Source organism: Ruditapes philippinarum, unplaced genomic scaffold (genome assembly GCF_026571515.1).
Source record: "Ruditapes philippinarum isolate M1 unplaced genomic scaffold, ASM2657151v2 ctg1138_1_1_1_1, whole genome shotgun sequence".
NCBI classification, from domain to species: Eukaryota; Metazoa; Mollusca; class Bivalvia; order Venerida; family Veneridae; genus Ruditapes; species Ruditapes philippinarum.
Window position 1 is genome coordinate 287,111 of NW_026856209.1, and position 13,637 is coordinate 300,747.

At 33.0% G+C, this 13,637-nt stretch overlaps 1 protein-coding gene across 1 annotated transcript in view; it reads right to left on the reverse strand.

Annotated features, from left to right (window-relative positions):
- LOC132745794 (centrobin-like) overlaps positions 1–12,029 on the reverse strand; it is a 46,206-nt gene extending 34,177 nt beyond the window's left edge. The window contains exons 1-2 of the mRNA XM_060734773.1: positions 11,800–12,029; positions 349–582 (exon numbers count right to left, since the gene is read on the reverse strand). Of these exons, the coding sequence (XP_060590756.1) occupies positions 349–582; positions 11,800–12,002 (437 nt within the window). The 5' untranslated portion in view covers positions 12,003–12,029. The remainder of the gene's footprint in view (positions 1–348; positions 583–11,799) is intronic.
- Between the last annotated feature and the right edge of the window lie 1,608 nt (positions 12,030–13,637).

A 13,637-nucleotide genomic window follows, 5' to 3' on the forward strand; every position in this document is an offset into this window, starting at 1 on the left:
AGCTTTACTGATGGAGGAAGACCTCTGGTGCCCTTCCATACATTATTTCAGGCACAAACAGGCACCCAATTAGCTTCCTCACATGAAAGAATCCAAAGTCCTTCTCGGGACTGAAACCCACATCCATGAGTGGCAAGTGATTTGAAGTCAGCGACCCTAAACCACCTGGCCACTGATGCCCCTTTTGATTTCTAAGTCAAATGGAGGTAGTACGTCATATATAACACATAGATTAGTTAACAATTTTCTCATGGACAAGACTTTATACAGATGTCAATGTGGTAAAACAAACACAGCAAAATAAATTGCATACTTCTAAAAAACCTGGACTAAAAAAATCAAACTCACCTGGAAGCTTTACTGTCCTCTTCCTCCACAACAATCTGCTCCTCAATAGAACTCAGGTCTGTTTCAGACTCTTCATTTAGTACTGTCTTAAATGGATCTGACTTATTTGCCCTCGGTAGTCGTTCCCTCAGCTCTTGATTGACCTCCTTACTACTGTACATGTCTTGTAAACAAGATTGAAGTTTGTCCTCGGCTTCTTGTCGTAATTTTCTTTCCTTATCCACTTCTTTCTCTCTGAAATATATAAATACATTGTATGTATATACAAAAAAAAATCATTTAATTTTCATTGCGGCTTTTTATGGCTCAGATATTTTTTTCTTTAAAAGGGGGCATAGATTTGTTAAGAGACATGTTTATAAAGCTTTTTATAACATGTGGTATTTTGACTTCCATAAAAGATACTCATTATTTTAACTAGTATAACTCATTACCAAAAAGCAATCAAAAGCACTACATGCAATGTTAATGCGCATCTGTTAAAATAACCACTTTTGAAAACCATAAGCATAATGTAGTTGGCACATCTATTCAGTCTTAAAGATATACTACGCTCAAATTTTTTATTAGAAAATATTGATCATTTCTGCACATAGGGCTGCATCTCTGGGTATGATCAACAGAAAATGTTCTCGACCTGGTAACAGTTTAGGAACATCAAAGAAAAATTGCAGCATCATGCGATAATGATATATAATGGTACACACAGTACAGTGATTTAAAAATGAAAGTATGTATACATGTAAATTATTTAGTGATATAGACATTATTTATTCATGCAATTTGCTCTTAACATGAGGCTCAGTTATTGACTAAATACATAGACACTAAGTATCTTAGGGTATTCCTTTTTGTTTTAAAGAAGTTAAAAGCACAGTATGCTGCAGACAGGTATAAATTTTTACTTCTTTAGAAACAGGCCAATCACTAGTTTTCAATGTCAGATGCTTGTAACCTGAAGAAAGTAGCACTCAATTTGAAATTTATAATGTGTCATGTATTTAGCAAATGTAAACAAAGTAGTACTTAATGACTTCCATACAAAATACTCAATCAATTTAATTGTATTAATTGCCAAAAAGCAACAGAAGAAAAAGAAATCAATGTTCTTGAAAAATGTTATTAGTAACCTTTTAGATCCTAAAAATAAAAGCATATCTGAAGCATAACAAGAATTGTTACTTTTTTCAAAGCCAATTCTAAATGGACCCCAAGAAAAAACAAATGCTACAAAAACCTTAGCCAAGAGCTCTACATGATTAATCTAGCTGAGCTAATGAATTTATTTAGGGGCTTCCATTGCCAAGTGGTTAAGGTTGTAAACTTCAAACCACTTTCATCTTGATAATCACCAAAAACTGATAATGAACAGTTCCAAAAATTGACGCTCAGGATAAGTCCATTTAAGAAATTTTCAGAACTAAAATGAAGTAAATATTCTACAAACTTGTTGATCAAGTCATGAATTGTATAGTAAGTTACCTCCCCTTATCTAGTATCTCTGTATTTGCTTGCTATCTTAAACCATAATCAAAATACTAGGACATTATTATATTCCACTAACTTCACTTATGTTTCAAAACCTTTTTACCTCAATGAATAGAAACATTACCTCAATGAATAGAAACTATCTAAACAATGACAAAATTTATATTCTCTGTAGTTTTAAAGCAGCATGCCTACAGATTCATTCTTGTTTTCATTAAAAATTGTAAAATGATGTGAAGTGAAGAAAATGATTAATTTACACATTGCAAACACCACTTACAATCCATGTAAATTTACCAAATAAGAGGTCAAAATATGCAAAAATCAGAGCCCTTGCTGCTTTAAATTTAGGCAGTAGAAATATGATGAAAATTACTGCAAAATCAGTCATTGATCACATATAACATATAAATTACTACTTGTATCCTTTAAAATCTTAGTACATTTTTCTTAAGTTTGATTATTGTTAAAATATTTTTGCTCATCTGCAGGCATGCAGCTTTAAATAAGTATAAAACTTAAAAAAATTACAATATCATGAATATGATCAGACTGATAAATATTATTATTTACAATTTACTTACACTATTTCCACATTCAACTGAATTTTTAATATCTTTTAACTATTTCCAATTAGGCGACAAACAATCATGAATCCAACACTTAACAAAAATGAAAAATAAAATAAAAAAAATCAAATAAATACTGGTAAATGAAATTTCATCCAACAAAATTATAGCTTCTATTCTATGAACAACCTGTCACAAAATCCTTTGCATTCATTATTGAATAAAAACAAATTATAATAAAGACATGAACATCAATTTTACCATAACAAGAGAGAACTGTGCACGTTTTTTTTTTATACTCCTTTTATTGATTATTAAACCTGTTGTATTGACGTTCTCATGATAATACAAGACAGTTCTTTCAGCGTGAATACAATAAGATTCCCTTTTAAAACAAGTCATTTATTATCACCGAATCTCTTAAGATATCTCAGTAGAAACTGTCAACAGAATGCACCTGCTGTAAGCCAGATATTTACCGTAAAATACTATCATTTTGATAGTAATGATTTTTGTCCCTTAAATGCGCTGAAATTGTGTACTCGGGTCTTGAAGTGCTTTACTTTGTACTAATTTATTTTAGTTAGATTGTGTTCGAAGCTATAAGCTTATAGAAACACTCTCGAATCTATTCCTGGATTACCAACCAGTACTAATAGCAATCAGTCTAAAAGTTTCGTACTCAAGGAAACAACTGCTAGCTCCTGACATTGAACCCACGTGGCTAGCAATCCTTAGATAACTAGTCTGAGTTGTTAACCACTCTGCCATGGGGCCAATGTAGTGCTTTGAATTTAGTGGTGTCTTTTGTTAGTTTTCAGGGAGGTTATTATAAAAACAGTCCTGCATTTTACCTGGAGTTTCACTTTAATAGGTAAAATTTCTGAGAAACAAACATAAGATTTTTGGCAATTTCAGACACTATAAACTTTTCAAAAAGTTTCCCTTACTTCATAAACCATAATAATAAATATACATTAATTTTATAATATTTTCTAAATCAAGAACTACTTGTTTTCATGTAAAAAAGTTAAAAAGGCACACACATCATTCCCTATAATTGTACCCTATAAAGTGAGGAACAAATGTGTTATAGTTTTTTATATGATACAGTAATTTAGATTTCAATCTTACACTAAACTAAACAAATTTTATTTTTATTATATGCAAAGAAACGTTTAGAAAGACATTTTAACATAATACTTAAAGCGCGCCAATGAATAATACAACGTGACGTCATTTACGACGTCACGTCATTAAGCTGGTTTCCAGCACTGTGCACGCTGGTATTTCACTGAAACAACGTTTTAAAGGGGCTTAAAATTCAAAACAGTGAAATTACCAAATTGATAATTTCACTGTTTCAAACAGTGAGTATATCAGTTTTATATTTCACTGATATATTTCTATAAACCACCGAAAAAGAATGTAATAAAACTTACTAAATATATCATTAATAAGCACAACATGGTAATCACTCTATTGTTAAAGGTAATATGTGAACAGTGAATCTTGGACATAAAATAGTTTGCTTATACCCCAGGATAAGATGGGAAAAAAACCTCACTTGCCTATTTCCGGAACACATCAGATCTATAGGTTTATATATTGGTTAGCCAACTGTATAGACTCAGGTCAAACGACTGCGTACATGGAGGTGCGGCACCAGCTCTTTGAGAGCTCTTGGCATAGATTTTTTTTGGTTTATATACAATAATAAAATCAACCATATCTTACATTATAAATTTCGACCAATTTAAGAGCTAAAAAAAGTAAAACATCAACACCAGGACAGGTTTACAATATTTTATCAATGTCTACTAATTTCGGTCAATTGACTTGATATCAATTCCAGTTAGTTTGCACACAAGTGCATATCCAAGTCTTAACTCATGGTCGAGACTAAATTCATTGATTATCGTGACTTAAGGACTTTTAAATTTAATAAATATGTTTATTTAATGCCTTTACAGTAAAAATTGTTTCCTAAAACCGAAAAATAATATGGTTTGTTAAAGGGTTGTTCAAATTTTACTGTTTTGCAGAATTTTTTTTTTCATTTTACAATTAAAGGTTGGCAAGGGCAAAATTTTCATTTAATGCATTCTTTTGTTTTATGCAAGTGGTCTGTGCAGATACAGTGATATATTATACATTGTATATGCACATTTGCTTACAATAAATGGAATATAAAAAGTTATTGAATGTATCACTGATAAAGGATGCCTAATGTCTTTGATGGAATAAAAAATACTGAACAAGAGCTGTCACGCAAGTGACGAATGCCCTGAGGTTTTTTTACATGATGGGACTGAAAATATTTTTTCCAGATAATTGTACCATTTGATGTAAGTTTATACCATTAATCTTTGTGCAAAATTTCAGATCATTTGCGCACACCGTTTTTCCAGAATAATTATTCAAATTGTAAAAAACTGACCCTAACTGAAAAGCATTTAAACGCTTTTCACTCAAATTAGGCTAAGAAAAGCATAAAAATACGATTTTTAATTTATTTCAAGGTATGTTTCTTAACTATCTTTGCATATATCACTGTTTAAAGTGCCCCAGCTCATTTCTGTAAGAAATTCAAATGTTATGTTTTTAGACTTTTAAACCTCAGTGGAGTCCCTTTAAGCATGCAAGTATTATGATAAAAAAAGAGACTGAAAGTAACTTAAATTGCTTAATATTGTTCTTATGAAATGAAGTGCTATTTATGCCAAGTTATTTTAAAATCCTTCAATGAATGACAATGTTACTGTTTGGAAACTAATGTGTACTTTCAAACTCTTCTTATGAACACAAGTACCTTCAAACTATTATTGTGACCTTAACCATGGAGGTGGGAACATGGGTCTTACACACAACACGTCATCTTGATGTGCAAAGTTATTTTAAAATCCTTCGATGCATGACAAATGTAATGTCCGGACATGCGCCTTAGCCATGACACATCATCTTGATGTGGCAAGTTATTTTAAAATCCTTTAATGCATGACAAAGTCACATTTCAGACATGAATGTGTATCTTCAAACTCTTCTAAAGAGAATGAGTACCTTCAAACTGTAAGTGTGACCTTGACGGTAGGAACAGGAGTCTTAAACATGACATGTTGTTTTAATATGGTTGACATTTACACTTAGTTATTTTAAAATTATTCAATGCATTACAAAATTTCAGCTTGGACACTAATGTGTGTATCTATAAACTCTTATTGTGATAAAGATAACTTTAAAATGGTAATGTGACCTTGACCTTTAAGGTAGGTATGTGATTCTTGGATGGTACACATTGTCTTAATGTGGTAGACATTTATGCCAAGATGTTCTAAAATCCTTCAATGCATGACAGTCCATACACAAATGTGTGTACACATGTACCTATAAACTCTTATTGTGATAAAGGGAAACTTCAGTTTGATCTTGACCTTTGAGGTAAGGATGTGATTCTTGAATGTGACACATCATCATGATGTGGTAGACATTTATGCCAAGTTATAGTAAAATCCTTTGATGCATGACAAAGTTACAGCCCAGACACGATTGTGTGTACCTATTAACTCTAATTGTGATAAAGTGAACTTTAAAATAGAAGTGTGACCTTGACCTTTGAGGTAGGGATGTGGTTCGTGAACGCGACACATCGTTTTGATGTGGTAGATGTTTGTGCCAAGCTTTTTCAAAATCCAACAATGTATGATAAAGTTACAGTCCAAACCAATGAAGTGGGGATGCACAGACAGACAGTTGGACGGTGAGATTTTATTATGCCACCCTTCGATGGCATAAAAATGACCACTTGATTATTTACATGCAACATGAAGTGAAGCTTTAGAGCAAGTGATTTAAAATTATTTACTTTTATCATACAGCAGCAACTGCAGTGGCAGAAATTATAGAATATTGCACAGGTTTGTTTGCTGACAAGGTGTAGTTATTAAACAAGGGGCATAATACTGAAAGCAATATTTTGAGTTATGCCCCTTTTTAAACTTAGAATTTAACAGATGAGCAATATTCCCCAAAAAATGCTCTTGTTTATAATTGTTAACTAAAAATCTTGCTTTTCATACAAATGTGACAATAAATATTGGTTTGGACTATTGTTTCGTGGTTTTAGGCATATTTTTATTGTAATATTGATCATAAAAAATAATCTTTAAATTTTGAAACTACCCTCACTTTCATTGCATATCTCAGTAAAGTACATGTATTGAATAGCATTTATTGATTTGAGCTATTGTTTCAATGTGGTTTCAGGCATATATTTTTATTTTGTTATTGATCATAAATGAAATTTTTAAATTTTGTAACTACCCTCACTTTCATTGTATATCACAATGAAGTATTGAATAGCATTTATTTCTTATCATAAAGACCAGATAAATATTTTAAGTGGATCAAATTCAAGCTCATAAATTTGTTAACTGTCAACTTAGTGTGTACATAGTATATGTTTTTCATTGTGATAACTTTAGTGATATATTAACTCTTACCCAGCTGGAAACTAAAGTGATTTGACTTCCACAAGTGAAGAGCCAGGCAGCCTGCATATACTGTTGACTGACTTTGCCCACAAGTGAAGAGCCAGCTAGGCCACCTTGCATATACTGTTGACCAACTTTACTTACAAGAGAAGAGCCAGACCAGCCTGCACATATTATAACTGTTTACTGATTTTACCCGGAAGTGAAGAGCCAGGCCATCCTGCACATAATGTTGGCTGTTTTAACCTACCTGTGAAAAGTCAGGCCAGCCTTCACATACTGTTGGCTGATTAACCTACCAGTGAAGAGCCAGGCCAGCCTGCACATTAACTGTTGGCTGATTTTACCGCGCCAGTGAGAGCTAGCCAGCCCTGCACATATCTGTTTAAACTGATTTAAACCCACAAGTGAAGACCAGACATAGGCCACACTGCACATACTGTAAACTGATTTTACCCACATTGAAGAGCAAGGCCAGAGCTTGCACATGTTGACTGACTTTACCTACCAGTGTGTTGACTGACTTAACCCACAAGTGAAGAGCCACCTGGCCAGCCTACACATACAGTTGACTGATTTTTCCCACAAGTGAAGAGCCAGGCCAGCCTGCACATACTGTTGGCTGATTTAACCTACCAGTGAAGAGCCAGGCCAGCCTGCACATTAACTGTTGGCTGATTTTACCCGCCAGTGAAGAGCCAGGCCAGCCTGCACATACTGTTAACTGATTTTACCCACAAGTGAAGAGCCAGACCAGCCTGCACATACTGTAAACTGATTTTACCCACATTGAAGAAGCAAGGCCAAGAGCCTTGCACAATGTTTGACTGACTATTAACCTACAGTGTATTGGACTGACTTAAAACCCACAAGTGAAGACAACCTGGCCAGCCCTACACAATACAGTTACTGATTTTTCCCAACAAGTGAAGAAGCCAGGCCATAAGCCTTGCATACTGGTGGATGATTTAAACCTAACAGTCGAAGAACAGGCCCAGCCTGCAACATATACTGTTGCTGAATTTTAACCACCATGTGAACAGCTCAGGAGCAGCCTGCACATGAATTGTTTAACATTTTAACCCGCAAGAGGAGAGCCGCAGCCAAGCCTAGCCACATATACTATTGCTGACTTTGCCACCAATGAATAGCCAGGCCAGCCTGCACATACTGTTAACTGATTTAACCTTCCAGTCAGCCTGCGCATACTGCTGATCTTGAAATCCCAAAAATTGGCAATGACCTGGACACTTTGAAAAACAGAAACTAAGGGACTAAATAATTTAAGAAATATTGCAGATAATATTTAAGGTAAAAGCAGCATGTTGCATTTCTTTGATGACCTTTTTTGTCCTTCAAACAATGGAACAAACCATAAACCCTGCTTAAATGTGAAATAGACCTTTCTTACATAGGAATTTGGAAGAATCCAGTAAATAATTACCGGAAGTTTAAGGGATTTCTGCATGGATACATAGATAAAGTTACTTTTAGTCAACTTTTGTGTTTAAGGTTAGACATCCAGAATGTGCTGGAGTCATTTTGTGGTAGTGACGACAGTGACCAGTATTACAAAAATTATGGTAATTCATAATTTCTAGGTAATTTCAACATCAAATATACAAAATTTGAATCAAGCAAAGTTGGTAATTTCAGATAAATTGAGATGACAATGAATCTGAATATTTTTCACAAGATTCTCAGAATTTTACAGGTGAATATAAATTTTCTTGTATCAATTAGTTTGGAGAACTTTTTGTTGAAAATGTGTCAGAATTAAATTGTATTACCATAAATACACAGTCACAGTGTTTACTGGAGTTCAGGTATTATTAATTGCACTTTCTGTCAAGAATAAAAATAGAGCATGCTCGTTGATTGGCTACATTTTTTTCTGGGGTTTACTTATTATGATGACAAGAAAAGGGATAAATATGGAAAAACTATATTCAGTTGTTGTGAACGACAGGAAAAGTGTTTTTATTTTTGCTTGTATTTTTTTTGCTTATGATACATGTACAAACGAGAAAGAACGCTATGCCCCCTAACGTAAAAATCAGTCTCTTGTTTCGATGCTCTTTCTATTACTTGTAGTCTATGACTTCATCATGAAACATACAGGACATAAAAATAACGAAAGGAGTTTCATTGCAAATGTTGGACATGTTATGCCTTAATAATAAAATTTAATGTTACAAGTAGGTTTTAAAATTTAAAAGTATTTATTAGTTTATCTCTATAATCTACTTATCTTATATGCCTTATTATTGAGTAAGATTTTAAACAAACAGTTGAAAGCTACTTATGATATAAATATTGTGATAAAATATTTTATGTTCTGGTTGGGTTTCACCTGAACAGTCGGTATAAGTCACATGTCAACTTTCCAGTTTTAATTGTGAAGAAAGACCTCCTTTGCGCTTCCATGCATTGTTTCAGACACAAAATTGCACTCAGTGAAACCTATTACAATATCAAGTTTTGAAAATATTTTCACAAAATTCGATTCCAGTTGCTTTATGATATCTGAACAGTAAAGGTGTTCAACGTAGATTTGTATTATATTATATATATTGAAGTTTACAACATGAAAGGGCCATTTACATGGCTGAAAGCTGGAAATTTTAAAAATCCTGAAAATCCTTAATTTAGCAGTTTTTCTATAGTTTTACATAGGGAATAGATTAGGCTTTCAGGAGATTGAGAATCCTGAACTTCAGGAATAATCCTTAAAACTTTCACCCATGCATTTAGTGTGGAGAAGATCATCTTGCCAGAAGTGTGTAGTAATGTGTAGTGAAACAGAGGGTGAAAAAAATATCCATAGTGTATTATTAGTCCCCTACCGGTTTACCGGAGGGGACTTTAGGTTTACCCTCCGTCCGTCTGTCCATCTGTCTGTCAGTCCGTCCACAAAACTGGATCCCGCGATAACTTGAAAAGTACTGAAAATATTTTTATGAAACTTGGTATATGGATAGATGGCAGTATGGAGATTATGCACGTCTTTTTCTTTTCTTCCTATGTTGAAAATTCTGGTTGCTATGGCAAATAGGCTGAAAATATGGCAAATTTTACACATAAACTGGATCCAGTGATAACGCAAAAAGTACTGGAAATATTTTTATGAAACTTTACATATGGGTAGATGGCAGTCTTGAGATTATGCACGTCTTTTTCTTTTCTTCATATGTTGAAAATTCTGGTTGCTATGGCAACAAATAGGCTGAAAATATGGCAAATTTTACACATAAACTGGATCCAGTGATAACGCAAAAAGTACTGGAAATATTTTTATGAAACTTGACATATGGGTAGATGGCAGTCTTGAAATTATGCACGTTTTTTTCTCTTTCTTCCTATGTTGAAAATTCTGGTTGCTATGGCAACACATAGACTGAAAATATGGCAAATTTTACACATAAACTGAATCCAGTGATAACTCAAAAAGTACTGGAAATATTTTTATGAAACTTGACATATGGGTAGATAGCAGTCTTGAGATTATGCATGCCTTATCTGTTCTTCCTATTTTTGAAAAAAATATCAGTTGCCTTGGCAACAAATAGGCTTAAAACATGGCAAATATAACAATATTTGTGATTAGTCAAAAAGAGCTGAACATTTTTTATGAAATTGCATCTTTAATTCAAGAGTTATCTCCTCTTTAAGAATTTTGCTTTTAAAATGGTATATTTTGGTAACAGGGATGTTTCAAATATTAACTTTAGAGTGTCTTTCAGTCCGTCTGTCTGTCTGTTCATAAAAACTGTATCCTGTGATCACTTTTAAAGAACTTTTCCAACAAATTTTCTTAAAATAGAGAAAAATTGAAACATTAGTGAATGGCCAATGGCCCTTCAGAATGTTGATGGGGTTCTAACCGGTAGGGGACTTATGGATTGCTTGCAATACTATGATAATTGCTTGTTTTATATAAATTCTTCTAAAAAGTTGCAATTGTTCTGTTATCGGAAAATCTCACTGAGTGTCATTGAGTTGCATTAAAAAAATGGGAGCGCCCAACTAGAAATGTCACTGAAAATATCACTGATAGGTATAGAAATCTATAACAAATTTAAGATCTAGATAGGTGTTGACTTTAATATCAGTGGTCTCAATAGTTGGGTCAAATTAAGAATAAAGCAAAGAATTTGGACTGGATCAGGTGGTCTTAAAAGTGGATAAGTGGTTGTTTTTAATTCTGGATCATGTAACCATTGTGATTGACATAAAGAACCCTGTAAAAAATAGTCTTATAAAGGGGGTGGTCTTAATTCAGGGGTGGTCTTAAGTAAAGATTCTACTTTACATTGAATGTAATCAATTATATATCAATCAATCACTCTCTTAAAATTATTGTAATTTAATTGATTACATGTAACATGTAAGCCGTCCGGTATTAGCTCAGTAGGTAGGGTGTTGGACTGTGAATCAGGCAATCCAGGTTTAATTCCTGGACAGCACAGGTCACTTTAATTGTGACTGATCATGAAATCCTTTCTAAAGTCATTAACTCATTTACATTTTACCTCTACTCTTACATGTACAGAAGTAATTATGCAGTTCCTTGCGAAAGTGAAGACCACTAGTACTAGTAAACTGCTTGACAGCCTTCTTATGAACTAAGCGGAGCTTGAACTGTGCTCTTGTGAATTCAATACGGTGATCCGGAGTGAAAACTACCAACACATCTAACGTGTTGGACTAGTCATAACAAATTAACAATAACTTGAAAGTTGAATAAACAATTAAGTCAGACAATCTGGTAATTAAGCTAGCATAGGATAAATCAAAATGTCCTATCTAAAATTATAAAATATTTGTTTAATCATATTATTACTGTTACTACTGTGATAATGATACTAAAACTACAGTAAATTAAATAGAATCTAAATGGGCACCTGTCTTCAACTTCATTTTGCAGCCGATCAATTTTATCTTTCACTTTGGCTTTTAGGGCACGATTGTAGCATATCATTTTCTTATCTGATTCGGAACGATTGTGAAAATCTTTATCTGGCGATCTGTCGAAAGGTCGAACATATTCTACTTTTAGAGGAACGTTTGTTGACTTTTTATCAATAATTTTGACATTTTCCTCCATTTTGTTTCGTGTGTAAACAAAGTTGCATTGTGGGTGGAGATAAAGGGAGTAACTCCCGTTATGCAGAAACCCGGAAATAAACTGGTCGCAACGTCCCGTACATTTTTATTTCGTCGATATTCAACTATGATCGAGCATGAGTTATTACCAAGCGATCGGTGACCTCATTTTCAGAAATAGATTGATTCAGAATGAAGCTTTATATTTTCAAAAAGATTACTGTCAGGTTCTTCTTTTTCAGTAAGTAAAAGAAAATATATACTACTACGTACTGTATAATAATAATGATGATGATGATGATGATGATGATGATGATGATGATGATGATGATGATAATGAACTCTTTATCTAACGAAGGTAGCTTATAAAGACAATACATCAAAGCATTAGAGATAACACATGTAATGCAAAATTTTATTTTCAACAAGGCATTCAATTAACATATCAATTGACATATATGTATACATTCATAATTAAAAGTAGGGGCTATATGTTAGCGTTATAAAATAATTGTTTCATATCAGGTGTAAGCAGTTTTTGAATTATTTTCAGCAGCGATATTTATAATTGCGAGTCTACTGTATATAATATAATATGTATGTACGTTAATTTTTAGTCTATATACGGTAATTCGATTTGTATAATCTATATCATGTGCACAAAGAAATGTATAATCAATAGCTAAAGAGACTTTAGCAAACAGGTTTTAAGAGCATTGCCACTGTCGCACAAAGTCATAATAAAATCGACATTTAAAGTTATGGCAACTATATAATATACAGGAAGTAGATATGTATATGTGTGCGTTTACCTACTGTGTTAATGAATGTAATTCTGCGCCAAAAGTCTTTTTTAAATCTCATTTCTAAAAACCAAACATTTGCTGCTTAAGAAATCTCAATATTTAGCTTGTAAATTTTAGTTATCTTTATCCAAAATTTTAGGAATAGATCAATTAACCATAAAAGCCATTATTTTGTATGACTTTGTAACTGGGTATAGAACGTTTCCACGTGTACGATATCATTTTTTAGAGTCACTAATTTGACTTGTTTACGTATACATGCTTATCATGAATATTATTTTTGATTCGTAAATCGACTTCTCAGACGAACCTCTAAGGTACATTTTATACATATTCAAAAATCTTCATCAGAGATAATCGTTTGTATATATATTTTTTTTTTGGTTATCTGCCCCCACCCACATTTTTGACTGCAAATCATTTGTCCCTCACAGCTGTGGGTACAAATGTGCAAAATGTGTAGCATGTGGTGAAAAAAACCCCAACAACTTGAAGAGCCAGATGTCCATATCGTTATCAAAAATAAATGTATATGAATCGAAGTAGAAATCGACAATGAAACTGAAATAATTAATCAGAATACCTTGTTCAATGCCTTATCCAAAACGAATAAAGGTTACACATTTTAAACTCTTCAATGTACCGCATTTTTGTTATAAACTCAAGTATTCGAAAAAAAACTAAGGCAATGCCTGTAAACAAATAAACAATACTGTAATTTTCTACCGTTTTGGCTGAATAATGGAATTTCAAATTCATTGTCCGTGTGCGTCAACTATTAAACAAAAAGAACCAAAAAGCCGTTTTGTTTTACTGTTTGCTTTATTGTT